The 27328-nt window shown below is 48.1% G+C and overlaps 1 protein-coding gene across 5 annotated transcripts in view; it reads right to left on the reverse strand.

Annotated features, from left to right (window-relative positions):
• The window catches only part of ACLY (ATP citrate lyase), a 30319-nt gene that overhangs the window by 1832 nt on the left and 1159 nt on the right, over positions 1-27328 (reverse strand). For 2 of the 5 annotated variants that reach the window (XM_074849476.1, XM_074849475.1), the window contains exons 2-26: positions 19720-19889; positions 18068-18190; positions 16597-16659; positions 15704-15894; positions 14698-14777; positions 14076-14206; positions 12096-12214; positions 11469-11605; positions 11024-11085; positions 10775-10892; positions 10464-10618; positions 9981-10071; positions 8802-8831; positions 6928-7069; positions 4966-5134; positions 4395-4499; positions 3954-4150; positions 3709-3790; positions 3244-3354; positions 2593-2720; positions 2314-2407; positions 1895-2049; positions 1115-1265; positions 440-583; positions 129-242 (exon numbers count right to left, since the gene is read on the reverse strand). In XM_074849476.1, the coding sequence (XP_074705577.1) occupies positions 129-242; positions 440-583; positions 1115-1265; positions 1895-2049; positions 2314-2407; positions 2593-2720; positions 3244-3354; positions 3709-3790; positions 3954-4150; positions 4395-4499; positions 4966-5134; positions 6928-7069; positions 8802-8831; positions 9981-10071; positions 10464-10618; positions 10775-10892; positions 11024-11085; positions 11469-11605; positions 12096-12214; positions 14076-14206; positions 14698-14777; positions 15704-15894; positions 16597-16659; positions 18068-18190; positions 19720-19878 (3051 nt within the window). In that variant the 5' untranslated portion in view covers positions 19879-19889. Of the gene's footprint in view, positions 1-128; positions 243-439; positions 584-1114; positions 1266-1894; positions 2050-2313; positions 2408-2592; positions 2721-3243; positions 3355-3708; positions 3791-3953; positions 4151-4394; positions 4500-4965; positions 5135-6927; positions 7070-8801; positions 8832-9980; positions 10072-10463; positions 10619-10774; positions 10893-11023; positions 11086-11468; positions 11606-12095; positions 12215-14071; positions 14207-14697; positions 14778-15703; positions 15895-16596; positions 16660-18067; positions 18191-19719; positions 19890-25824; positions 25838-27328 lie in introns of those variants that run through there. The other 3 variants (XM_074849477.1, XM_074849479.1, XM_074849480.1) reach the window with 3 other exon arrangements.

Here is a 27328-nt window from a genome sequence, read left to right on the forward strand (position 1 = left end):
CTACCATAGAAAAAACCAAACCCCAGCCACAATTTATGAAGCACTGCAATTAAAATATGGTATTAACCCCTGGTCACTCTTCTCCCGGTAAGGGTGCTCAAGAGATGCTAAGTACTAGCGCATTTCACCTTGGAAGTTGTAATTTTTTCTACTTCAAGTGCATAGTCCAGCAGTGGGGTGGCAGGGAAATGCTGCTTCACGTAGTCTTTGAGAATCTGAACTCTCATGTCCGGGTTGTTTATCTGCAAGTTAAGAACACATTAGAGTCCCTGATGTTGCCCTCACACAGGTACTTGCCATAAGCTTTACTATTTGTAGGTTGAGGAGAATTCGGTCAATAGCTGCCTCTGAAAGCTGCTAATTTTCTTTCCTTTGGTTTTGTCTCTCCCCCACCCTTTGGTAAAAACCCCTCCGATTTGTACCCATGCAGGTTTCTTACTGATTTGACTCTGTGTCCGATGCCCATGATCAGCTTCCCTTCTTTCTTCATCTTATTCACAAACTCCATCGGGATAATCCCACTGTCGAAGGCTTTGCTGAACATTTTAGCTGCAGCATCCAGTGCTCCACCAAACCGGTCACCCTGCGTGCAATACACAGAGGGAATTACAGCAAAGGGCTCCACAGGTACAAAACAAGCACAGGATTATCTTCCCCATCTGCCCTGCCTATCACTGTGGCATTCATGAAATTAAAGTTAGGGAGGCACCCGAGATAAAGCATCTGTTTATAACACAGTGCCAACACGCAGCCAACGCATCCCCACTAGAGACAGAGCGTGGGAGGAAGTGCAGCCTAAAGTCTGTTTTATTCACATTTTTACTTGTCAGTCTTGGAAGAGTCTAGGCAACCATACAGGAACAATGCTGACAGAAATTTGGCCTCTACAAAATATTTCTAAACTCAAATGAAACATCAAAGTAGTCTTGCTTACTAGAAAAATAGACTAGGTTTAAACCTAGAGCATCAAGCTCTTAGAGTTGAACTCAACAGAAGTTCCGTGTGAGTAAACGGAACACAGATGGCTCTGCAGCCAATCTAAATCTTAATAGTAATAAAACCTAGACAGAGCGATGAGTAACAGAGCAAAATCTTCTGGATATTTGGTACTTACGATTGTAAGAAGGCCTGAAGTGAGACTCGAGACAAGATCTTTTCCAGCTCTTGCACAGACGATGGTGTTGTGGGCTCCAGACACAGCGGGCCCGTGATCTGCTGTCACCATCAGACACATCTCAATGAACTGGCAGGCGTACTTCGGTAGCCTGAGCAAGAGAGACTCAAGTCATTTATTGTGAAGAAAACTGAAAAGCAAGACACTTGGTGTTCTACTGGACAGTGACTTTCACTTTAGGTGTGTGCTTGAAAGAAGTAGAACAGAGAAGGGGAGCTGCAGGGTCTCAATACCCATCAGTGCATCCTAATGTCTCTCTCATGAGCCTGTGCTACAGTTCTGTCCCTCCTGTTCTGCCGAGCCAGACTCCAGCTTAGTGCCAGGAGTGCTCTAGTGAAATCGGGGGAAGGCAGCAAACTTCTGCCATTCAGAAGGTTCCCTGTAGGCTGGTCAGCAAATGTCTGGAAACTCCCCACTTTCTCCAGAGTTGAGGTGACAATGACACTAAACGAGTAGTCAGAGAGTGTGAAACAGGCCTAGAATAGAGAAATTTCCTCAGTGCACCACAAATCTTGTGGAAAACCTCATCCCAAGGCTAAATCATGCTGCATGAAGCCTTGAAATGCTGATGTGGTCTCAGAGGAGGGGATATAGAGATGGCATTTCCAGTGAATCTACATTCACAAAGGAATCCTAGAGTTACTTTTGTGCTTAAAAGTCTGTTAATAAACAAGAAAAACTTCAAGCCAATTTGGGAGCTTTCACAAAAAGCTGCCTCACCTCCTCTGAAACCAGAGCAGGCCCAGAACCCCTCCAATTCCCATCTCTTCTTTGAAGACCTCAGTGATTGGCATCCCAGCGTAAATCAGTTCCTGACCTCTCTCGTCACAGATGCTTGTCATAAAGGAAGCGGGTTTGCGGATCAGACCCAGCTCCTGAAATCGCAGCACAAAGGTGGGATTTTAAACATTCCACGTTAGAAGCAAAAGGCAGAGTGGACTGAAAACAATGCCTGAAGCTTGCCCTCAGAGCGGCTTCCACAGTCTAGAACTGGCATAGCCAGTGACCTCAGATAACGCTGTAAAGTGCAAGGTAAAGCCCTGAAACAACACCATTATCACCGTAAGCGTCCAGAATCACAGCAAACATCCTGTCTGGTTTCTAAGGAACCAAAAAGCAGATAGAACACCACAGCTCACCCTTGCCCAGGAGTAATCCATTGGCACAGTTGGAGGAGGCACTTCCTCAGCTGGTTCAATCACTCTTTTGGCCACAAGATCCTGGTAGACAGACCTGGGGGAGAATCCATTTATTAACTTAAGTCCTTTTAAGAGATACAAGTGAGATGGTCTTAATCTTAAAAACCCGTATCGAATAGATGCTGCTTTCCTTAAGCAGGAACATATTCTTTTATCAGCCTAGAATCAGGGCCCTAACACCTTCTGTCTGCTGCTGAAGTGCCCGTTAGCGTGACTTACTGAATGACCTCTCCCAGCTCATCAAAACTCCGGGGAACAAACACACCAGCTTCCTTCAAGGCTTGATTCTTTGCGACAGCGGTTTCAGAAGCCTGGTTGGCACAAGCTCCTGCATGGCCAAACTGCACCTACAAACAAGAGGAGAGAGAGCCGTGAGGAATCCAAGTTGTTTACCTGCAGAGAGTAAAACAGTAAAGAAGTGCCTAGGAAAGTGGTGACAGGGGAACACCAGATCTGCCTTCTTTTTTGGGCTAACAGAACTCTTGGTTGCAACTACAGTCAGCACTGCGATATGCAGGGCCTTTTCTGATCTGCAATCACTCCCGGCTCATCCTCCCTAAATTCCCCCCTCTCCAGAGCTGCTTAACACGCACCTTTTCCATTCCCACTCCAGGAGCAGGTGGCTATTACAATCTGTTGTGTTCCCTGGGATCTTTGGGCTCCCTTAAAGTACGCAGAATCCCTTGGAAACCTCTGGGGGCAGACTACAGAAGCACAAAGAGCTTTTATCATTTGTAGTTATTAACTTCTGCATGTTAAGTCGCTGCTGGCAATTCTGGGAGATTTAGGCACAGTAAGAGAAGTTGGGTTTTTTATTCCCGTTGTAGATAGATTTTTATTTTAGGCATTTGCCTCCATTTTTGCACATACCTCTGAAGAGAACATGGTGGCACAAGTACCAATACACCAGCACACCACCGGCTTGGTGATACGACCTTCTTTAATACCTCTGCAGATCTTATACTCTTCTGTGCCTCCAATCTGCAGAAGGAAAGAGCTGAGTTGGTTCAAAACTGGACTTTTGTAGAAACTAGCTCAAGAGAGGCACATGGAAGGGGGATTTTTCCCCCCCTTTTTCACTGCATAACAGCTGAAGTCTCAGAACAAAGCCTCCTTTTTTTATTTTTAAAGTAGAGGAGACTCTGCTTGTCTGTGGGATACATTCAGTTTCTTTTGATTAAAGAAGCATGAAATAAAAATTGGGATATTCAAAAACAGTCCGAATAGCTGCCACTTATCTGTAGCTGTTATTTAGCATCCTTGCAGCCAGGCCAGACGCTCCCAAAACAAAACATGTGGGTATTTCTCAAATAGGAGTGAACTGGTGTCACTCACCTCTCCAAGTACTACAATCATTTTCACTCCTGGAGTATCCTCGTAGCGCAAGACGTGATCCATAAAAGTTGAACCAGGATATCTGGGTAGAATACAGGGAAAATGGTAGAACTTAATTTGTTTCATAAACTTTCTGAGAGAAGAAAGATTAACAGCCAACCTGCCCTTCTTTCTCCAAATTGCCAACAATTCTTCTGTTAACTGACTTAAAAAATGGTGTCTTTGTTGAAGATGCAGACTCCTACCTGTCTCCTCCAATGGCCACCCCTTCGTAGACCCCATCAGTGGTTCGGGAAATGATGTTGTTGAGCTCGTTGGACATTCCTCCAGACCGTGAAACATAAGCCACGCTGCCGGGGCGGTACAGTTTTGATGCCAAGATATTATCCAGCATGCCTCCTGTGTTGCCTATCTTAAAGCAACCTGGTTTGATCCCACCAACCTACAAGAAAATTAGAGAAAGATGTAGAGCCCTTTAAAATATACATGAGACTTAGGAACATTTCTGTAAGACAGCCTTGTCAGTATTTATACAAACAACATGACCTTAAAATGAGAAACTAACGTGCACTTTATATGACTAAAGACAAAATGGATCGTAGGATACACTCTGTCCTGCAGAGAAAGCTGATCTGACAGTTAAGACAGAGGGACCAGAGGAGAAAGAGGTCGTCAGCAGTACTTACAGTTGCAGGCCCAATGATAGTGACTCCTTTTTTATCAGCTGTCTTGATCAGTTTTCGTGTCAGGGCCTCTGGAATGCCCTCGGCTATAATGGCGATGGTGCGGATCTGCATCAGGATAAAGAAAACCATGAGTACCCCTCAGTGTCACCACCCTAACGAACTGCCCGGCGCCATCAGCTTCTGCCTCTGCCTCTGGGAGGCCAGGCTGTGCTCCCAGTGCACGGATCCAGTGTCTACTCTGATCTTCACAGCAGTCTCAGGGCACTGTTCAGAGAATTTTTTTCTCCCCCCTGCACATTAGAGCAGCACCATATTTTAACCAACCCAAAGTAATTACTCCTACCCGAGAGGTGCCGAGTTCCTCTTACACAGACTGCAAGTCCAGCATTAGATTTCCTGTGCAACTCCAGTATCCTCCTTAGAGTCTACAAGGAGTTAGAACTGAGGTATTTATCTGCCAAGCTGGAAGACCAAAACAATTTTCTAATGCCATCACAGTTTAAGAAACACTGGTACCCTGCTGACAGGATCTTCCTTCTTTTCTTGGGCTTCTTCTAGACCCCTCACTCACCTGTGGATAATTCATGGTTTCAACAGTGCTGTCATAAGCAGAGCGCAGAGATGCAAAGTTGATAAGAACATCCACCTCTGGGTGCTTCCTCATGGCATCCGACATGTTCTTGTAGACTGGGATCAGGATTTCTTTGTGGCCCCAGTAGAACTTCTGCCTGTGGTCACCACTGTGGAGGAGAAGATGAAAAAGCCCTGACCCTTAAGGCTACTGGAAAGACAGAGGGATACAGTGCATGCAGACAGGAGTTTACAAACCCCAATTCTCAGACACCAAGACTGACTGTGAGACACTCACTAGCAAGTGAGCGTACATGGGGAGGGACCATACTAACAGCAGAAGGTTCTTCAGAGTATAGAACAGAGCAGCATATGGAAGGAGACGGGCTAATGGGGACAGAGGCATCCAGCAAGATGAATAAGCTCTCCCACAGTGAAGTTACCAGAGCCTCAATTCTACTCCAAGCTGGAAGACAGAATGAGGCACAGAAAGAGTAATGAATGAGATGCATGCAAAGCTGTGTTACTGGACTGGAACAAATACCAGACTGGGGGAAAAGGAAACCAGTATCTGTGGTGAACAGCCAGGACAGCAGTGAGAGGGCCAGTCCCAGGTGAGACTCTACCCCCTGCCCCACACGCACTGAAGGAGACACACCTGGGAAAGTTTCACCGTAGGTGTTGTCTTTTGTAAATGATAGATGCTCCAACTGACTGAGGCTCTACTGTTCAGTCCTTTAAGAGTGTAGAGACAGGGACTGTGTTCCCACACTGGTACATTTGTGACCGAACATTCCAGGTTTTGCCAGCCTGGCTTCTTCCAAAAGGTCAAGCAGAATCAGGTAATTACAGTTAGCCTTAAACTTACACTCCCTACTGCTTTTACTTCATTAAACAACCGCGACACTGCAAGGGGTTGCCACTCATCTACAGATGTGGCTATGCCTGCACTTAGTTTTAGTACCCTGAGGTTTGCACTTGCTGAGAAGTTATTAGTGCTGCAATTATCATCAGAGCTGCAGACTAACAGTACAAGGTACTTAATTGTCAAGAGGCAAAATCCCCTGCGGGACAAAGGTTGATTAGACATCAGCTAACCTGGACGTCTGTAAATGCCACAGAAATGAAACAAACCTCCTGCCTTTGCAGGGGCTCCCATCTCCCTGTCTCGGCAGCAGCCCAGACAGCCACTTTCCTTCTCGCTCCTTGGCCTGTGTGACAGGGAGACCCTGCCATGAGGTCCAACACCAGAGCAGCTCCGGAGGCTGCTCCCGAGGGTGGTGCAGAACACCCAACAGCCCCTCGTCCTGCTGGCTGGGGGACAGGGGAGAAGGGGGTGAACACCAAAGAGAACTCTCCATCCCATGGATCCGCACCCTGCCTGCCTGCTGAGAAGCTACTGCCACTATAGGAAAGAGTATGAACAAGATGAACAGGACTTACTTTATTCTTTTTCAGTTTTGTTCGGCTATGTGACAGACAGACTGCTTTATGAGCAGAGCTGCTCCAATTCTGGCTCATACTTGGAGGGGAAAATTCCAGCTGCTGCAGGCACAAATCAAGAGGTCCCAGACAAGCGTGCAGCCAACAGGAGATGAGTGGAAGAAACCTTACAGAGCCTTACTGCCTCTGCTGCCCAGTGGGCTGTTAGAGCCCAGCTAGTCATGCTTTCCTCACCTGCTGAGTGAAGGAACAGAATTTGGACACCCTTTGGAAGAGCATGAAATGGGACTGAAGTGATGTGGCTAACGTTAAACTGCTTCAACCGAGCAACCCAAAATCAATGGTTGAGGGAAAGAGGAACCAGTCTGCAAAGCCAACCTGGTGGTGGAAGGGGCAGAGGAAGGTGTTAAAGCAGAGATGGTGACTAGGGCAGAGCTACACTAAAGCACAGCAGAGACTGGAAGAGGAGGAATTGAGGGAAGCAGTCAGAAAAATAATGCAGTCAACACAGGCTACTTACGTGAATGGATAAACCATGGCAGCTACTGAAGGTTCGTCCCGGGAACAAATATAATCAAAGTCCAGCATTCCTTGCACAGCCCGTGTCTGCATCCCCCAAATGATGGCTTTGGTGTGACGGCTGAACAGGGTTGTAGCTTTACCTGCTCAGAGAGAGGGGGAAAAAAAAGAAAAAATTCAAAATGGACATCTGTGCGAGACAAAAGCTGCAACTTTGCCAAGTGTCTGCTGAAAGTCTCCCAGACAAGCATCTTCCCCTCCCTCCAAACTGAACCCAAGAGGTGAACTGCAGGATGTAGTAGCCACAGTGTCCAAATTAAGGAAGAAACTGTAGATGGAGCAGCATCCCCCTGCCCAGGAGTCTGAACACAATAGCCAGGTTTTGGGTTTCACAGAATGGGCAAGTGCTTAATCACAGTCGGGGAGCTGGTGTGAGAGGAGAGAGAAGCCTCTTCCTCTTCTCGCATGGGCCATTCACGTTCCTCCCAGATAGTTTTATTCTGCAAAGCTGAAGAGGAAGGGAACTTTGAATTGTATTGGCTTGCATATGGCCTAGGTCTGGGAGAGCAGGAGGCTTGCCTCCTGTGTTTGTCAGGGCACCACAGAGGGATGATAGGAAATAAAAAGAAAAGCAGGAAATGGAGAGGACACAGAAAGTAAAGGAGCTCTACATACTCAGCTTTTGTTTTCAGGTTTTTCTAATGATCAAAATCCAACACAAACCTGATGGCTCCCAGAATTTATATGTGGCCCAAACCTTGACTTCGGGGGACAGAGTCACAGGAAAGGCAACAGTTCAGCTGGTGAGGATGGCCTGTTGGCCTGAAGTATATTTACATCACTTGTCACAGCAAAACGTTGAGTCCCTCCCTTTGACTCCAGGCAGAGTTCATTTTAGAACTCTTAAGAACTCACAGCTGATCCAACTGCTGATGCCAATTCAGTCTACCACTAATTTCTTTTTGGCTTTGAATCAAAGGTAAACGGCATTAGGGATTAAACAGGATACTGTTCTTCTGGCTTTAACAAGAAATCAGTCACTGTTCTCCAACCCTACATGTTCACAGTTTAGATGCACTGCCACATGACTTGTTATTAGGAAATTGCCTACCCTGAAAAATTCCACTTTTCTTGCAGGTACCTGCAGGGAGGTAATATTAGTACTCATAGAAACAGGCAAACGCAGGCCCAGAAAGGTGATGCTATTTGTCCGAGACCACACGAGGGAGAATCTGGGACTTCCCCTTCTACTGTCCCTCTTCTTACAACAGGGGAGATGGCTTGAAACGCTCCTTCCACCCTGACTCAGCAGGTTATTCTCATCCAGCACAGAGCTCAAGAGAGTGCTTAAAGTCTCCATAACTTCACTGAGCACAAGCTTTAATGGTTTGCTGAACTGATAAGGCAACAAGAACATTTAGTTCATTCAGTGACTTTTCTGTGCCCTTCAAGGCTCATAAGCACAGCACCTGCACTATTTTGTTTCCCTTTGAAACAAAATGCCAGTTATTAGGCACGGTTAGTGATTCCTGCTTTTTGAAAGCAAAGAGAACAGAGCTTTCCACAATATGCCTACGTCTGTTTTTCACTGCAATGACTGTGAGGGGGAGGAAAGAAAAATTAAAGTTTGTTTGAGACCTGTCCCTCTCTCCCCCAGAAATAGTAAGTTTTTGTGCAAAGGAGTATGTGATCTGCACTTGAAAAAACAGATTAAAAGTTCATCTGGTAATAGCTAAATATGCTGGGCAGGAGGGAAGGGAAGGGCCAGACAACACTGCAAACTTTTGGAGAGAAAAAACAGCAACAAAACCAAGAACTAAAAAAAGTCAGCTGCCAGCAAGGCCAGGCACATTCAGCTAGTCACACGTGTCCTACCTGAACCAGGTCTTGAAGCTGGGATTGAATCTGTTAAAGAGAGAATCACTCATGCAACAATATGACAGTTGGCTGCTGTCACCCCACCAGCAGGGCCCCTGCGCGGGTGCTGCAGCCGCCCTCCTCCCCACAGCACTCGGGCCTTTTGGGTTTTGCTTTTGTTAGAAAACAAGCAGACTAGAGCGCTCTGCACTGTACTTCCTCTCCAATGTCTGGACATCAAATTTTGCATTTTGCTGTCTGGAAACTTTTTGCTTATCCCAGCACAAACACGTTTCAGGTTCAGGTGGCAGCTCCCTGCGCTACAAGCTCCGTGACGTGCGTTTTCAAGATCTTTCTGAAGCATTGCTCATGCAGAATTCTGTGCACAATGATTAAGAGCGCAGTAGTGGGTTTTGTGATGCGTTTCAGTGGAATTGGATCTGCATCTCGCTGTCATCATGTCATGCTGTTGTAAACGAGGCCAGTATCTCCTCACATTCAAGGGAGGAGGACGGGACGTTACCACATTCTGTCCCTGCCCAGTTCTGCTGTTTGTTGTTTTATCCCCATACAACATGCTCTTACCCAATAACACTTCCAACAAATACAAGCAAAAGGCTGCCAAAGCTCTTGCACATCACCATGCTGAAGAAGCTTCCTACAGGCTTCAGTAAAGAAAACCCCCCAAACTAAAAAACAAGACAAAAACCCCCAACAAAAACACACAACACCGCACAGTAGCCTCTGACCCTAAATGGTGAGGAGCACGTCCCAGCTCCCACCGACCTGACTGACTGTCGAGTGTTCAGCCAGGAGGCTGCAGCACGTACCAGGAAGGACTCTCCGAACACCCACACCTGGAATTCCAGAGCACCCCCAGGTACTGAACTGGCCTCGGTGCAGCAGCCACAGCGCGGGGACTCTGCCCTGCTGCCCGCTGGCCTTGCACAAGGGGATGTGGGGAGGCTGGAGATCTCAAACCGTGCTGTTCCCTTCAAAGGGACATCCCAGATCAAGGCAGCTCTGACTCACCTTGTGTACGAGCTTATTGCACAAGTGACAACATTCTAAAAGCACTTAAATTCAAAACAAAGATAGACAGGTACCACAAAATTGTTTCCCTTTATATCCAGAAAAAAACATTAGACTAGTCCACATGCTGTCTTTAGGAGCAACCATTTCCAGTGCTGGACTTACCAAGAGGTGCTGTTGGTTTTGCCTTCTTGGCTGGAGCAATATCGTCTGGTTTGGACTCTGAGAAGGAAGCTGTTCTGCTTGGTGCTGGAGTCTGAAAGATTCAGAAGCCCAAGTCAGTAAGGGACAGCGTGCCACTAAGGCCCGGAGCGTGCAGGAGGGGATGGCCACTCTGGCCCTGCTAGGCTACAAAGAAAACCAAAGGTAATTCTGAGATAGGCCCATTTCAGTCAAGTGAGGGAAAACTCCTAAACGGCCAAGGTCCCAGTAGATACAAGAATCACACTCTTGGTTTTGAGGGGTCACATTTTCTGCACGAGCGAGGTGGATGTTGGGAGGGCCCCTCCTGATAAACCACGCAGGCAGAGCACTGCAGTTCTCCCAGAGCTTTGCACGAATACAACGGTGGCCAAGATCCATTTCCCGCCTGTTCGGACAGGGGAAGCTGCCTTCAGGAGCCTCCTCTTTCACAGAGAAGGAACTCACCGAAGGGCTGCCGCTGGCGTTGAGGAGGAAGTTGGCGGTGTGGGCTGCGGCAGGCGGCTGGTTGGGGATGGGCCGGTGGCCGAGCGCCATGCCCACGATCGCGGTCATGTGAGTCTCTGTGCCAAAGACGTGGATGGGGATCCCCGTGGTCTTCCCTGTGTGCGCACACAAGAACAGTCAGCCTCGGCGGGGGAAAGGAGCAAGATGAGCCTCTGCCAAAGTGAGGCATTTAACCCTGAAAAGGCTCAGCAGGAAGCAGCTGGGAGAAACAAGATGCAAGAGCAAAACTTAAGAAAATGGTTGGTCCTTACCAACTTCTCCCATGACACGTAATCCTTCCTGGTAGTTGGGGCCTCCTCTTCGCACAAAGATCCTCACCTCATGCTCCTTCAGAGGGCCTTGGTAATCCTTAATTGCTCTCACGATGCCCTAAAAGAAACAGAGGACGGGTGAGCTGGGCAGCCCGATGGTTACCCCGTCCCACCGTCTCACTGAACTGGGGAGGGTGCTCGGGGCTGATGGCTGGGGGTGTTTGCTGACGCTCCTGCATAGTCACTTACTTTAAAAGTAGCTGCGACATTGGTGAAGTTAGCAATGCTGCCTCCAATGATCAGGATTTTACCTGAGGGAAGAAACATGCATAAAACCGTTTTAGGAGCGCAGCGTACCGTAAGATCACGAAGCAGTTTTGGACATAAAGTGAAACAATGCAGCCGTTCAGACTAGCCAATAGTTGGCAGTAAGTTGTGTTTAGCAGAGCCTGGAAGATAAGAGCTTTTTATCAAGCAAGAATTTTTCTGCTAAGAATCAATCAAGCCACATTTGCTCCCGTTTCTGAAACAAGAGCTGACAGAAATCCATCCCCATTTCACTCGGAAGGCAGCAGTACATTAAAAGCTCTGCCAGGGAGGTCTAAGCATAGCAACAGCCCAGATTTGTTCAGTTTTTTGCCCCCATATGCAGCTTCACAGCTGAGCAGCTCTGAAATTGCAGCGACTCCCTTACCTTCAGGGTGCTTCTCTCGGGTCATGAGGGAGAGAATAGTCTTAGCATAGTCATAGGTCTGTTGCTCACTTGGGGCTCCTGAGTACTCCCCATAGTTAGCCAGTTCATTCACACCCCCCAGGTCACAAATGGTGTCACTGTGGGGAAAAAAAAAGAAGTTAAGAGATTAGTTATAATTTTTGAGTCACTGTAAAGGTCTTAATAAAGGATTCCAAATTCCTGTGAAAGTGGGACTTGTAACAGAGAGATCACGCTGTCTGTGGAAAACAAAGCTGCTCTCCTCTTGGTGCCAGTCGTGATTAATCCTGTTATACTTCCTAGATATGATGGGAACTCAGTGACTACCACAGCAACGACATTAGCATGAACAGCTTTCAGCCAGCTTGTTCCTTTCCAAGTCATAAAGAAACCATATCTCAACCTCCCAGAATTAAGTTATCTCTAAGGGCCAGTTCTCTCCACATCTTGGTGAGAAGTCTGCACAGCATCTTCATTTGGAGGAGGTCCCCAGCAGTCATGGTGTGGGAAAGATTGCTTTTGAAGAGTCTCCTTTCCAGAGGCTACATCAGTTATTTTCTTCCAGCACTGTAAATGCACCCCCCTCTCTGGAAACCTTGTTCCTGTTACCTGTAAACCACAGAGGCACCACCGCCAGCCACCATGGTCCAGATCCTGCCTTTGGGGTTGAGAATGGTGAGCTTCAGGCTGGCTCCACTCTTCGCGTCCAGATCAGCAATGTAGGCTTCCTGCAGACAGAGCAGCACACAGTTTAACTTCCTTCCTCAGCCTCCTTTTCCAAACCAGAGGGTTCGCAGTGCTGGGCCCATTTGGACATGCAGAGCTCCCACGTCTCCTGTCGGCTACAACTGAGGGGGGAGCAGAACTACTAACACCATCTTTGTAAGGGACAGAGACCCAGCTTCACCTCGCAGGGGCCAGGTCTGATCTGTGCTGGGCGTTCTCCAAGACAGAACACTGAAGCTGGACTGGATCTAGACAGCTTGCACCATTCTCTAACAAATTCAAAGGGGATCAACCTGAGCATACACTCAAATTTTGATTCTTTCTTGGGAAAAAAATAATCACACTCTCCAAAGAATATGTTGCCTGATAAGGCCTGCTGGCTTGTCTCCTGCTTGTCCCAGGTGAAGTGACAAGGGATTGCTAGAAATAAGCCTGATATTACTTCATTTGTAGAGTGCAGATCCAAAAGCAGATTTTTCCTGTCCACACATGAGAAACTTTGGAAATGCAGCCGAGTGTCAGTTGTGATTCACTAAGCTGCAGCACACTGGCCTTTCCACGAACAGGGGCCCTTTCCTCCACTGCCCAGCCAGCCCTGGGAAGCTCCAGGGTTTCACGGTTCCACACGACAGTCAGAATCTGAACTGAAAAGTCTTGTTCTGACCTCTTTTGCAGACTGAGACCAGAGGAAATTTAAAAAAAAAAAATAATCAACACACCCATGGCTGCACACTCTGGCTGTGTGGCAGCCAAGAACGTAATCACCGAGAGAGCTGTAATTTGGCTCAACATGGTGTTCCTGTATCAGTGTGCCTGCCTGTTGAGAAGCACTTCATTGGGAGTTCATTAAAATTCTCAGCAAAGACACCGCCACAGTAACCTTCAGTGACTTGCAGAGGGATGATTCAGAGAGACAAAAACTGAACTAATCCTTTTAAGAGCAAATTGAGTTAAGTGTTGGCATCCAGCAAGCTACATGGAGAGAAATGGCTAAATGGATTTCCTGGCCATGTTACAAAAACCTTCCCCAACTGAAGCATAATTGTAATTATTAAAATGAAAAAGTCAGGACAGAAATCCTTTTGGAAACAGCAGAACAGTCACCTGAAATAAGTAACAGAACAATTAAGGAGAGCGCTCTACTTCCAACAGCTTTTGAAGCTGCTGGGAGGCCCTGTATGGAGCAGTGCTTGTGCAGCCGGTAGTACGGACCCAGGGAATTCTGAGAGGGAACAGGTATTTCTGACTTTTTTGTTCTACAGTTGGCCTGCAGGCCTCTTCTTGGTCATCACTTTTCAGGAAAACAGGTATATTAACATCTTCTTACTCCAAAGTCTGAGAGATGGTAATTTTCTCTGGATTCATACTCACATGCAGATTTTACACACAACTTCTACTCCTGGAAACAATAACTGAAACATGCGGGAGCATCAGCTGCCACGAGGCTGTCAATAACCAGTGCTCCAACAAAAAATAACGATGCTGACAGGGCAGCAGTGCAGGCAAGAACCACGTAAGACAGACTGTACGAGTACAGAGCTTTGGCACAGGGCTGAATGAAGTTAAATATAAACCTCCATTTTAAAAAGTCAATTCTGAATTAAAGAAAAGAACTGAAACAAAACCCAGGCAGAGATGGAAAACAACTGCAGTTCCGAGCACGATTACGGGAAGTCCTAGTGCTACAGCAACCTGTACAGAGCTCGCACAGGCTCTCACCATGGATGGCAACACCAAGGTGCTTGAAACACGGCAACAAAGCCCCCAAGAGAGGAAGACCTCAATGCCACGGACACAAGCAACAAGGAATTAATCCTGTAGTCCACAATAGAGGGATTTGGGCCAGAGTGGGATGTCACTTGCCTCTGGGTAAGCTTCCCTGCCAAAGGGAGGGGGGAACTCCACATCCCCCCATTTCACTTTGCAGATGTAGTCAGCAGTTGCATCAATCTTCGCGGCCAAATCGAGGATGTAGACACCATCACTAGTCACCACTGCATTTGAAAAAATACCAGAATTAGCTCTGCTTTATACAGAGACACACATTACAGATTTACTCATAAAATTTGATACCATACAGAGATCATAACAAAATCCAGGCCACCTTTGTTCCCCTTCCTCCACATCGGTCATTTAATTGTATTTGCCAAACCCTGAGAGTTTCCTTAAGAATTAACTAATGACCATGGTCATGGACCAGGCCCTGGCTCAGGTGCTGTTTTGTTCTGATCCAACAGAGCAATTTTTATGTTCTTCAGTTCAGACTGAATTTTCCATTTCCACCAGGAAATGAAGTAGCAGAGAACACCTGCAAGCAGTCCTCATTTTGGATTCACTCAGCTAATAGCTCCAGGGCACATCACAGCCACTTTTGTACTTTTGCATGTCACCTGGTATTGCTGCAAACTACGTAACACAGAGAAGGACAAAGTACACATTTCATTATTCTAGAAGAGAAAGTCCCGCTCCCCAAAGTATCTGTTACCTAATGGATTGATCTCGAGGTATGTGAAATATAGATCTTCATAAAGGTTGAACAGGCCACAGATGAAGCTAGCCAAGATGCTGTAAAAAAATTCAACACAAGTTCATTAGAGCAGCCAGATATAAAGCACAGCCTGCTCTGCCTCATTCGTATTAGCAGCAATCTGCAAATCTACTCTGTATCAATTTCGTTCATTCTCATTCATCTTCTCTGGAAGAAGCCTCTGTGATGACTCAAGGAAGGACAGACCTTGATGACTCATCTCAATTACACTCCACCAAACTGCTGAGAACACAGTTGCTCACAACTGTCATAGATGTTCAGTCTGATTAATCTCACCAAGAGACAGAAATGCATCATTGTCTCTCAGTCAGATACGCATCTTGGTCAGAACTAAGCTTCGTTAGCTGGGATGGGGAAGAGACTGCAATAAGCTATATTAGTGACAGGCTTCTTCAGCCTTTCAGTGCTGAACAATGCCAGCAGTGATTGTGTTATGTTTGGAAAAATCATGACTCATGTTAAGATAACTAGGTATAGGCATCTAATTAAAGGAGATGCAGAAGAAGCTTTGAGATCTACAGATAAGCTGGCAGTAAGTGTAGGAATAGCAAGAGAATACCCTCCCGGGCTGGGCCAGAGTAAGGAGAGTACATTTCTGAAGTAGCAGTCAGATTCACAGCTTATCACCACTTCTACTAAATAAAAGAAACTCTTCTATGCTGGCACAAAGGATCAAAATTCAGTACATGTCTCCAACATCTCGGAGGTCGAGACTTCAGCAGACTGAGAAGTGCTTCTGTCGAGGCTCGAAGCACTATGAACACTGAGAGTTTCACAGGGCGCTTGGAGGAGGTCAAGGAACTTGGATTTCGGATGCGTGGCATATTCTGGAGAGCAGCAGCAAGGGCAGGAGAGCAAGCTTGAGAGTGAAACGGAATGAAGGGATGTTGCACTGAAACAGAGGAGCTTCCGGCCGTGCCCAGAACTGGGCATCTGTACTTACTCCTTTTTATTTGCTGGCGCATGCTGCAGGAGATATTTCTTTACATCCGATTCATTGAGCTTTTCATCCACTGCCACAAGCAACTTCTGGGCTTTGGCATCGACATCTCCCACATCCACACCCCCTTCGTGGTGGAAGAGTACGTAGTCTCCCTCACGGGCAGCATATATGCACACATAGAACTCTTCCTCCTGCACAGGCCCAGGCACAAACATTAGCAAGTCACACCCTGAGAAGACCCTGAAGATGCTCTTTTGCAGCAACGCCAGGGAAGGGGCAACTGAGCACACGGCTACGCCCGCCAAGGAGAAGTGGTGCTGGAGCAGCCCAGACGCTCCTCGGGGTCGTACAGGCTGCGCTGGCTGGGGAGGGGGAGCGGCAGGGCCCAGAGGGCTTCGTCCTGGCAAAACGTGCCAGGGACAACACTTCCCATTTCTGGGGAAAACCGCTCCCATCTTACACAACTGCAGCACAAACCCGGGTCCTTTCCTGCGCCCGCTGAAAGCGCCTTATCTTGGGTAACTACACCCTTTCCGCAAGCCATGGCGGAGCGTGAGTGTTTCACCAGCACAAACTGAGGCATCACACATCAACAGTTTGTTATCCACACTCGGGAGTACCGCATTCAAGGAGCAGGGAGCTGCCTTGACCAGCAACTCGGACCCTCTCTGGTGCTCTGTAACCTCCTCCCAGCAGAGTCACAGCAACCAACGTGACTGTTAACAGCTCCTAATGCTGCGCCTGCACACAGCCCTCACCACACGCGTCGACACTGTCGGCCTAACAGCACCCTCCCGAACTCCTGCTTCCTCCACTCTATCGATCCATCTAAGCTGCATGCAAGTCAAAGGACATTTAAAAGCACTTTTTAATGCTTTATTTGGTAGACTAACCTGTTTGTGAGGGACGAAGGGTTCAATCAGAAAATTCTTCAGGATTCCCTTAGCATTAGCAATCTGTAGGCAGAAAACAAGACAAACACCAATAAATGCTTGTCCAATATCCACATTTATGACAGTATGAGACAAGCTTTGAGAACTAAATCAACACTGCTCTAAAATCACTTCCTCCCAAGCACTCTCCACTGTGTTTCCTGAGGAACCAAACTCCCTCTCCAGCACAGCATCAAGCAGTGTCACTGCCAGACACGCTGCTCTACCGCTCCAGGACATTTGAACTTCACAGGTTCCAGGAGCCCGCCACCTTCCCCCTTCCCACCAGGGCAGATTACACCAGAGCAGCTGCTTTCCATCTCCTGTCCTGGAGACAGCATCTGCGCAGAGCGCTGCTCAGTGCGGCACAAAACACAATGGCTTGAGCTGCTTCTTGGAGCTTTGAAAAAATCAGAAGTGAGGGAACCCCTGAGCGAGACGGGGAGTGGCAGGAGCCAAGGCCTCTGCCCAGCACTCGCCTGGAACTGGTGTCAGTGAGCATGGAAGAGCAGGAGAACCCTTCAGCCTCTTCCTACAGGGACAGAAGCTACAGCAAGGCCCCAGGAACTGTCCTGTGCAGGCACTTTCCTTCTATCCATCCCGAGTTTCCTGGCTCAAGGGACACTCCAGCTCAGGCCATGGGAGAGACCTGCTGCTCCTTCAGGAGCGAAGGTCACTGGTGACAAGTCCTCGACACATCCTTCCTTCAGATGTGGTGCCTGTGTTATGCTAAAGAAGCGATTTCAGTGTCCGTCATCTCACAAGATGCAGTTGCCTGCTCTTTGATAACGGCCTTGGGGCAAGCCTCAGGGGCTCGGCGGCACGGCCCGGGGCTGGAGCCAGCAGCAAATCCATTACAGCAAGGCCGAGGCATCAGTTTCCTCGAGGCAGCAGAACGCTACCAGCTCCTGCACCGCAGCAGCTGGGATGCCGTTGGCATTGCAGCGTCACTCCCAGGAGAATAAACATGACAAGCCAGCACTGAGTTAAAATAAGGACTTGAAGTAACACTCAGTCATCAGCCAAAACAGTGGCTGGCTGCAGTAAGAGGACAATTTTATGACAGCTTTTATACTTGTCTTGTTAAATCTGCCGTGGGTATGAAAGTGAAGCAGCTGCGCCAACCAGACACAGCATTTGAGCTATCAACCACTGACCCCCAAGTGGAAGGGATTTCCAAACTGGTACCAATTCCCCACTAACGCCCTGCACAGACCTGGAGAGCGGACGGTAACGTCACGGTGTGTCATTTATCGGTGCTCATTTACCAGCAGGAACCGCACACGCGGGACAGTTTCTCACTCGTGCTGGCGTCAGCATAACGCGCATTTTAAACCACGATAAGCCAGAGGGATAACACCAGCTCCTGCCATGCAAGCAGGCAGAAATGGCAGAACAAGAGTCTCATGGTTTGTTGCTAAGTGCCACTCACCGTGGTTTCTTGGCCCAGACGCTGTTTGAGCCAAACCTTCACCTGATCCAGAGTGAGGTTAATTCCAACCAGCCCAAGCTTCCCACGTCTCTTTATTAGCTGATCTGGCTTCACCACTAAACGCTACAACATTGTGCAAGAGATTAAAAGAAAGAAGCATTAGAAAGTGATTTTGGTGGAGTGATTCTCTGCAGATGGTGAAACAAAAACTTAACTAAGTTCTGTACAGCAAATGTCCTTGCAGAATTTCTTTAATCTCTTGGCAAATCCATCTCCTGGTACAACATGCCTACAGGTTTGTTTACACTTAGTTTGAGAAGAGCTGCCTTATTTCTACTCAGTATACATATTTCTACTGAGTATCCGTCAGGGACTGAGGTGACAGTTTGTTTTGGCTTTTTTTGATGAGCTTTGATAACTCTTTCACAGCAGCTGTTAGGATGGGGTATATGTACTCACTTTCTGTAAAAAAAAAAGCTGAAAAGCATACAGCATCCCATCAGTTTTGCAAACTGTCTTTGTAAGATGCATCATGACATCAGTATTTCTCTGTGAGCAGAGGCTCAGAAGGAGGAACTGCGAGAGCTGGCTGCTTACAAAGCAAGCCCCTGTGGTCACTACACGCTCTGCATACAGGACTGGCTAGGGCCAGGGGCACCCACATTTTAGTCAGCTGAGAGTGGCTCTTTATAAGATACCCATGGAAAGCTCATGGGTACACCTATCTCTAGCTTCTAAATATATTTTTTTTTAAATAGAAATGGGTGCCATTCTCCTGGTATGTCCTGGAACCTCAGCAATATACAGTGTAGAGTCGGACCACAACACGTTGCAGTAGAGAACACCGATCATGGTCTTTCTGCTGGACCCTGTAGCCCTTTCTAGCACTACAGGACTCAGCCCTAAAGGACAGACAGCAGCCTTGCTCCCTTCTGGCTTTCTGCAAGTCTTTTGAGAAGCACTGCTGATGTCTTCCTGCAGTTCCACTCATGCACTTGAGTACGGAACATTTAATTACTTACTGTAGGACTTCCATCAGTCAGTGGAGGACTGTGAAACATTTGTGATCTACCAGCCAATGACTTCATATAATTGATGACTGGAAAGGGGCCAGCTTGAGCCACTAATAAAAAGAGCTCTGGATATGTTTTCTCTACAGAAAGTGCATGGCTGTGAAATGCAAAAAGATAGCAAAAAATGAAGTTTTCCCTGACATGTTGCTTGGACACAGGAAATCTAAGCAGTGTCCTAACAGCATAAAAGCCAGCCGTGGAGAAAGCACCCATGTTACAGAAGTAAGGGCTTGGGAACAGGGACTGACAGCTCAAGAGACCTGCTTGGTCTCAGTTAGCCTCATTTACCTTCTGTGTGGTTATTAACAGCTTCTTGTCTGCAGATATCTCTGCTCATGTGTTTCACAGCCCTTAAAGGAATTTTATGCTCAGGTCCCCTAGAAGGTGATACACCAGCCTTGAGCTTGTTTCTCTGTCAGTGTTGCACATGAACGTGGCAGAGCAGCAGCAGCAACCCGTCCTTCAGGAAAGGTCCAGAGCACAGTTCTGCTCGCGACTGGCACAGCGTGACGGAGCAGCCCGGGTGGGCAGAGGCTGGGCCGGGCTCAGCCACGACCAGGGGCGAGTCACACTCCTTACCTCGCTCAGAAGCCAAGGGTGGTCCTGGGTGAGCCGTGCCCAGTCGGTGGCCGGGGTGACTCGGGCATACTTGAAACGGTTCTGGATGGCAGAGGACGTGCAGATGTACTTATACAAGAACTCCTTCCCCGTCTGCTCAGAGATGGCTTTGGCTGACATGGCTACCTAGTCTGAATTGAGAGGGGGAAAAAAAAAAGAAAAGAAAAAGAAAAAAAGCAATCAGGAACAGTCTGGTTCTCTCAGAAAACTCCCAAGCACCCACCTCAATGCAAAACCAAAGCAAATACAGAGCTGGGGCTGCGTTGTCTCCCCATTGTAAATAGGGCTGTAAAAGTCACCTAATAAACAAGAACTATTCGTGTTGCTTAAGTCTTCTGCCCCATTCCACTGTCCTGAACAGTGTTTTGGTCCAGCCTTGCCTGCAGGGAAAGGTGTAATCCTTGCAGCGTGTCCCAGCCACACTGTGCCTTTACCAAACCTGCCAGCTCTGAGCACCCCCCATGTCTAGGGGAGCACCCAGCTGGGGCAGCTTGTCTCAGACCCCCCGACACTCCAGTTTGCTGCTGTGGGACCTACATAACACACCCACCATTTCTTCTAGTTCAGTACCAGGGAGCGACAAGGTGACAGGAGAGGAAAACCCTCCCTCCCTCCCTCCCTCCCACTTGTTTGCTTATGGCATGCCACGTTTCCAGTCTGAGCCTGACTGCAGGCAAATTAGCAACCCCCCATCCCTTGTTCTAAAGGGAAGAGAAAATGTTGCCAGTATTACCAAAAGCAGAACACATTTACATTGTTTTTTTTTTTTTTTTTTGTTTCAGAACCTAGATGTCTTGGAAGCAGGCTCACACCCTACAGAATAAGATGCTCAAGACAACGAAGATTAAGGTTAGACACTTCAAGGTTTTTTTTGAGAAAAGTAATTTAAAAAAAAATCCTAATTTCATGCCTTTCTTCTCTTTTAGTATTCTAAACTGACATAAGTAAATGATTTCTGATCTCAAGGCTGTAACTTTTCTTTCCGATATGCAGCAACAGCCATAGGTGTCAAAGATGCATTTATTTTTAGCTGCAATAAACATTTATTTAAAAGAATACTTCATCCCAGTGAACCTGTCTGCATGTGTCAACTATCAGAACTGAGTCCTGTCATCAGCCAGAGGTCAACAAGCGATTTTGATTTTTCTGAGGGGTCAGACTGCTGACAGAGAAGCTTGAGCAGTGGCTCCTGCTGCATTCTGAGTGACTGGAGGTCATGTCACTGTTCCCCCAGCACAGCCAGCGTGGCAGCAAACTCAAAAGCACAGTTAGGATGGGTTCTGAGAGAGCTGCAAAGCAGAAGGGCACCGGCGCAGAAAGGAAGAGCTCAAATTCCATCCGAGTATGTGGACAGTGAAGCATTTGAAGGGCTCAGTAAGACTGACTGCCCATGCCATCACAAAACAGATGCCCCACTTTAGACCCACAGAGGGAAACAGTTTAAAAATTCCACAGTTATTTCTTGTGCTACCTTCTGGGTAATAACCATTAGTAATCAACTGGTTATTCATCCTATAAGTAAGCACAGAATATGCTGGGGAATAATTAGCCATCAAGAGAAATAAAGACCTTTTTCCCTAGAGCAGGAAGAAAGCAGTTTGGTCTGGTTCCCGCCCCCCCCCCCAGTACACAAACTATTTATTCTGCAGAAAAAAGTAGTAGGAGGCAGGCAGCATCCTCTGTGTGCCTCCAGAACGTAACAGGTTGGACAAAGTGCTGTTATCGAAAGCTGCTAACTAGGCTTAAGAACTGGCAGTCAAATTGGCTGCTAACGTCTTCTCAAACTTAATTCCAGCGTTAAAATAGAAAAGGAGAAGCTACAGAAAGGGCAAAAGATGTTAAAACCAGTGTTCCTGCTTTCAGAGAATTATTGTTACGTGAAACTCCAACACGATTGCAGTTCCAGTTTAACCCCGTTTCCAAAGAGCACCAGACCAGTTCCTGAAGCACCCTGTCTTTCTTCTTAGAATCAAAACCCCGTTCTTGTCAACACAAACACTTGCACCTAATACTCAGTCTGCTAAAAATAACCCCCCTTTGTCTTTATTACCCCAGGACCACAGTCACCACAGCCTGAGGAGAGGGGAGCTCTTGTGAACACACCAGAGGAGGCCAAGCACATTTTGTCCGGCGCTGAAGCGCGGTACCAAGGTACACCCCCCCCTCCATCCCCCCCGCGGCCCCCTTTAACCTCACAGCCCCCACGAGCGCCACGCCGAGGCTGCCGCGTTAGCTTCACTTGCTCTCCAAGAGGCATTCTTAAAAATATGTGTTCAGAGATGCTGTGGGAATAGTTGTCTCAGAAAAACATTGAGAGCCACTAATTGGGCCAGGTCCTGGAGCTACAAGCAGCCTCTGTAGTAACTTTAGAAGGAACCTTCCATTGGGTGCTCCCAATTATCTCACTGTCACACCACCTTTTTTAATGTAATTATCTCAAGGCAAGGATTTATACACAGCTATCGGGGAACAAATAACAGCAGCAGTATTGGAAGAGGAAGCAGAGTCAGCAAAGGGGAAATTCTGGGTACCAGTGGATTAACCACAAACACTGTAGGAGTTACTGCATAACCTCCTCGGGCAGGCTGCCCCTCTGGCTGTAGGCTAAGCACAGACATCGACACTGCAGAAACGTTCATCTCTTCCTGGTGTCAAACCAGCACAGCTTTCTAGAAGGATGGGAACTGCGACTGGAAGGAGAGAGGGGGGCGGAGGGGGCAGAGGGGCAGCGGGTGAGCAGCAGCGGCCAGGCAGCGCGGGGGGCCGGGGAGGGCCCGTGCGCTCAGCGGGCGCAGACGCGGCTGCTCGGGCTCATGGAGCCCGCGGGGATTTGCTGTACAAAATCCTACTGCTGACTGCAGCCCTCTGCCCAGCTTCGCCCTGCATGTGCCACGAAACTGGAGGAGTGTAAGCTCTGTGGTAATCCACATTAAAAATTCAAAGGCTAGCAGCGTTGCTGTGACTGCTTAATCTTCATCAGCAAGGAAGCTGCCAGAGACGGGCCGGTTCATCTGCTGGAAACCAACAGAGTTCGCTGCATCAGACTAAGAAGAATCTCAAGGTTTGCAGAACTGGTTTGCATCTGTCCTCTGCTACCCGGGGATCAGTGTCATGGCACCGTTCTGAGACAGCTTTTTTCTTAATTCTGAGGCACTATTTGTGTCAAAAGCACTGCCAGGAAGAACCTGCCAGCTTCTCTGGCCAAAAGCTTACAGCTTTACCCTATGGTCAGCCAGCCACGGGCTAGCTACAGAGAAAGACTTTCCAAAGCTACAGAAGTGGTTGTACATTGGGCTAGTAGTTGGCAGAGCCGTAAGAAAAAAAACACACACCAAAAAAACCCCAACCTTATTCTGCAAGCATGCAGAGACATATTTAATTCCCACAAACACCATTCTGCTCCCTTGTCTTCACAGCTGCGCACACACATGCCACAGTAAGTCATCTGTAGTGTAGTGCTGAAAACTTTCCATCATGATTTTTGCTTTAAAGCAGTGCTATTTCCTAGAGCAAATCCTGCTCCCAAGTTACCTGCAGCTATTTATTTTGCTTGGTAGGAAGCTGGAATACCTTTGCTTTCAAAGCCCTTAGAAATCCACCACTGCCTACTCTACAATATGCTAAAGGCCAGTCCCAAAGAAAGAGCCTCACATTTCATTGCAGAAGCAGCAGATGGATAAAAGAAAATGGCAAATATATTTCTTAATAAAAAAAAAAAGCCCTAAGTATTTTTCATTTCTCCAGGGTGACACAGAGCCCCTGAACAATACTGCAGATCTTCAGTCCACATTTACAAACTCAAACAATCAAGCTGATGCTGGTTATGCCAATGACCAAGATGTAATCATCTGCAATTGCAGGAAACTGGACCCAGGACATCCCTCAGGTCTTATTAAAAACAGTCCTGTAAAAAAAAAAAAAGTCAGTGGGAACAACAGTGACGTACATGGGATTGCTTAAACCTGAAGGACACAGAACGCAGGGGCATGGTACCGTGAGGTTGCTCATCTCTCAGAAACTTTACTGGCCTCCTTTATGCCACCACATTCTGCTGCTCCCCTAGTTTCTCTCCCCATTTCATCACCTCATTTTTGCAAAAACACTACTGGGGTAAAGAGAAAACCTAGAGGATTATTACAGTAGCAGTAGATGAAAAATGACAAAATCCGTGTCATGGCAACAGAACAGCAGGAATGAGGCTGTTCTGCCCTCATCTGCCCATGGTTCGCTGAGACATTTCCTGATCATTAGCAAGTCTTTAATCACACCCCTAACTCAGTTTTTCCGCTGCTCCAACCCTGCCTTTCTCATGGGATAGACAGCACAAAACAACTGCTTCCCTCTGCTGAATTGGTAAGCTAGAAGATCAGCAGGAAAAGAAAAAAATCCATAGGGCATCAGCAATTCCTGGCTGTATGTGCTCGTGCAGGTCCCTCATCAATCAGAGAGACATAATCAGAGCAGACTCTGAACGGGCTGCATCTGTTCTGCCAGCACCGAGCAGGAGCACGGACTGCAGGTCACCACAGCAGCAGAGGAGCAGAATCTCTGCAGTTTCCCAAGAACGAGGCAGGTCAGGACTCCCATCCGCCAGGGATAATCCTACTTTCAGTCATGCTTAGCACCTGCAGCACCAACCAGTGCTGATGAGAGTAACGGATGCACCTCTGAAGAAAAACAGAGAGTGTGCACAGAAGGAAAAGAATCCCTTCCTCTGTACCAAGCACAAGCTATAGGATAACGTTCTCTGTTACTGACTGACTCCCAGACACTGCTCTGTTCGGGATTCATTAGGTAGGACTGAACTGCAGTTTTCTTATGACTTCAGGCCCCAGATCTTGCAATGACCACACACAATGGTAGATTCACCTCAGCAGCACAAAATGCCTTTTCCAGTCTGCTCTTAATGTGTAACCTCTGCTGCACAAGATTTAGGATAGGGGCAGACAGAATTAGCAGTTTCTAACCTATAAGGCCTCTCTGGCTGCCTGCAATGATTTGCTGGTCATTCCGTGAGCTCCGACTGCACATCACAGCCCTTCAGATCCAGCTGTCAGAGCTGCCCTGCCCCTCCTCTGAAGGGGGTGGGGGGTGTGTGGAAACACGGCTGGCTCCAGCCAAACCTGCCGAGTGAGAGAATCTACTGTCGCTTTAAAGCATCTTCCACAGTACGCGCCATGAACTCTTCAGTTAAAATGCAACAGGTCACAGGACAGTTCAGGTTAGAAGGGCCCTTGGGAGGTCACCGAGTCCAACCTCAAGCTCGAGGCAGGCTCGGCTCCGAGCCAGCCGCGTTACGAGGACCCTTCGCGCCTTTGAAGCGCGAGGTCCTTACGCAGAGGCAAAATGCTGCTGACCAGATGTCATGAACCCAGTCTTGGTTTGACAAGTGGGTTACTGGTGTAAGAATAAGTCATTTCTGGAAGGGTCACTGATGTCCATGAACAATTTGTGTTCATTTACTGGGGCTCTAAACCAAACAGCCTCCCTGCAACACATCAGAGACCTTTATATCATCATCCACACCCACTGATTTAAAGAGGGCTGGGTTTCAGCCTTCACTAGCGAGTCCAGAGCAAGTAAGGGAAATGGATTAGATCATATTTTCGAAGGCTCAGAAGCACTTACTCCTGCAAAACCTGTCAAATACGCAACAAAAAAAATGATGGTTGGGGAAAGTTTCTCGAGTGCAATGACAAGAGAAGAACAGCGTGATGGCAGCAAGCTGGAGAAGGATTAGAGCTGGATGTTGTGTTTGCTGTGACACAACCACTACCTCTGCCCCAACACACTAGCGACTAGCTGAAGGGAAAACACAATATAGACCAAAGGGAAAGAGACGGGGAAACAAGAAGAGGGTTTCTTGAGAACAGAACCCAGGTAAAGTCTCCTCAACTCCTGAGAGATCAGATGACGTGTGTCAGCGCAATACAGTCTACTCTGCAAGGGGAGAAAAAAAAAATAAAGACATTGATTTGATGTATTTTGCTGTAAACCCTTTGTGATCTCAGAGGTACAACTCTATGAGCATCACCAGTCTGTGTTCATACAGAACAAAGCACTCACCCATGGAATTTTCTTAGACCCAGTCATACCTGAGTGATGCTTTTGTTGGGAGAAAAGGACTCCCTCTCCAGCAGAGATTTCATGCCCTCTCTCCTAAGAATTATGTCAACAAAACCACACTGTAAAGCAACCTTCCCCCTCCATCCCAGGTCATTTATTAACACAGTTCAAGATCAGCCAGTATTTTCAGCCCACAGCAGCACCAAAAGTTACGTCAGCTTCCACCTGGCAAACACGCGTGCTTTCATCAGAGGAGGGAGAGAGGGCTCGGGAGAAGAGGCCCCGCAGCAGCTGATCAGCTTCACGGGTCAAGAGCCCTCAGCACCGTGCGTTATGAAACACCTGGCACCGTCCTGCTGTGATGCAAGCAGGTGTGCTGGCCCGGGCAGCGAGTGCCCCGCTCCGGAGGAGCCTCCCTGCAGGCCCAGGGAGGGCAGCAGCCCACCAGCCGAGCTGAGCTGAGCCTCGCTAACGGGGGGCGGCAGACGGGCTCCAAACACACTGGCAAGTGCCTACTGCCAGAAGTGGGGTACTTGGAGTCCTGTCTTTAAAGGACACCTTACTCTGCAGCCTTGGGGAAGGTCCTTAACTAGTTTATTCCTTAAATCCTTCCCCACATCATTTGCGAAGTGGACAGCAGTGCCTGGGAGGGTTCCCAGCTGTGGCTGCCCCTCGTGTCAGGTCCCACCTCAAGCAGGGCTGGTACCGGCGGGAAGAGCGCTGCCGGCTGGGGGGGGGCAGGCTGGCTGCACGCTCCTGCAGGAGGCTCGTACGCCGAAAACTCGACGGGTTTGAATAAGCGTTAGCCAGCAGAGCTGATATCCTGAGCGCCAAACCCAACCAAGGAAACAAAACCAACAGAGATACCTACAAACAGTATATTCAGGACACACATAAGTTTTCAGTCTTTAGACGCTACAGCAGACAACAAATGTAGTTTAACGGAAAGAAAAAAGTCCGTACAGAAGGAAGAGACTTTCCAAAGCAGTAAGATAAACAGCAGGTGTTTGCAGGTAGCAAACGAGAGCTGGAAAACAGCCATTTCGCAGCTCCTGGAGCTGCCGGATCCATTCGCAGGAGACAGGAGAGACAGAGGCCGTTCACCCTCCCGCGGGTGCGAGAGCGAGGACGGAGCGAGACCCCAGCGCGGGGGCTGCTGCCTCCCCAGCGCCCACCAAGGGGTTTTCATTCTGGAAAAGGGTCTGCCCAGAGCTGTTGGCAACGGGCTCCCTGGCTGAGGGATGAAGGGAAGGAACACGCAAAGTCGGAGCCTGGAGCTGCTGCTGGCACAGACGAGCGCTTTCTCCCAGCCCCTCGCTAAACATTTGTGCTGTGCCCATCGCAAACAGACCCGGCCTCGGGACCGTCCCGGGCAGCCGGGGCCTCGCCCAACACGGACACAACCGCCTTTCAGCCTCCAGCTGATGAGGAAACCTCAGCCGAGCGGCCGCCGGCCTCCCTCAAGGTCAGGGGCGGCGGGGGGAGCGCGGCGCCCCGGCTCCGT

The sequence above is a fragment of the Strix aluco genome, chromosome 24 (assembly GCF_031877795.1).
Source record: "Strix aluco isolate bStrAlu1 chromosome 24, bStrAlu1.hap1, whole genome shotgun sequence".
In the NCBI taxonomy this organism is placed as follows: Eukaryota; Metazoa; Chordata; class Aves; order Strigiformes; family Strigidae; genus Strix; species Strix aluco.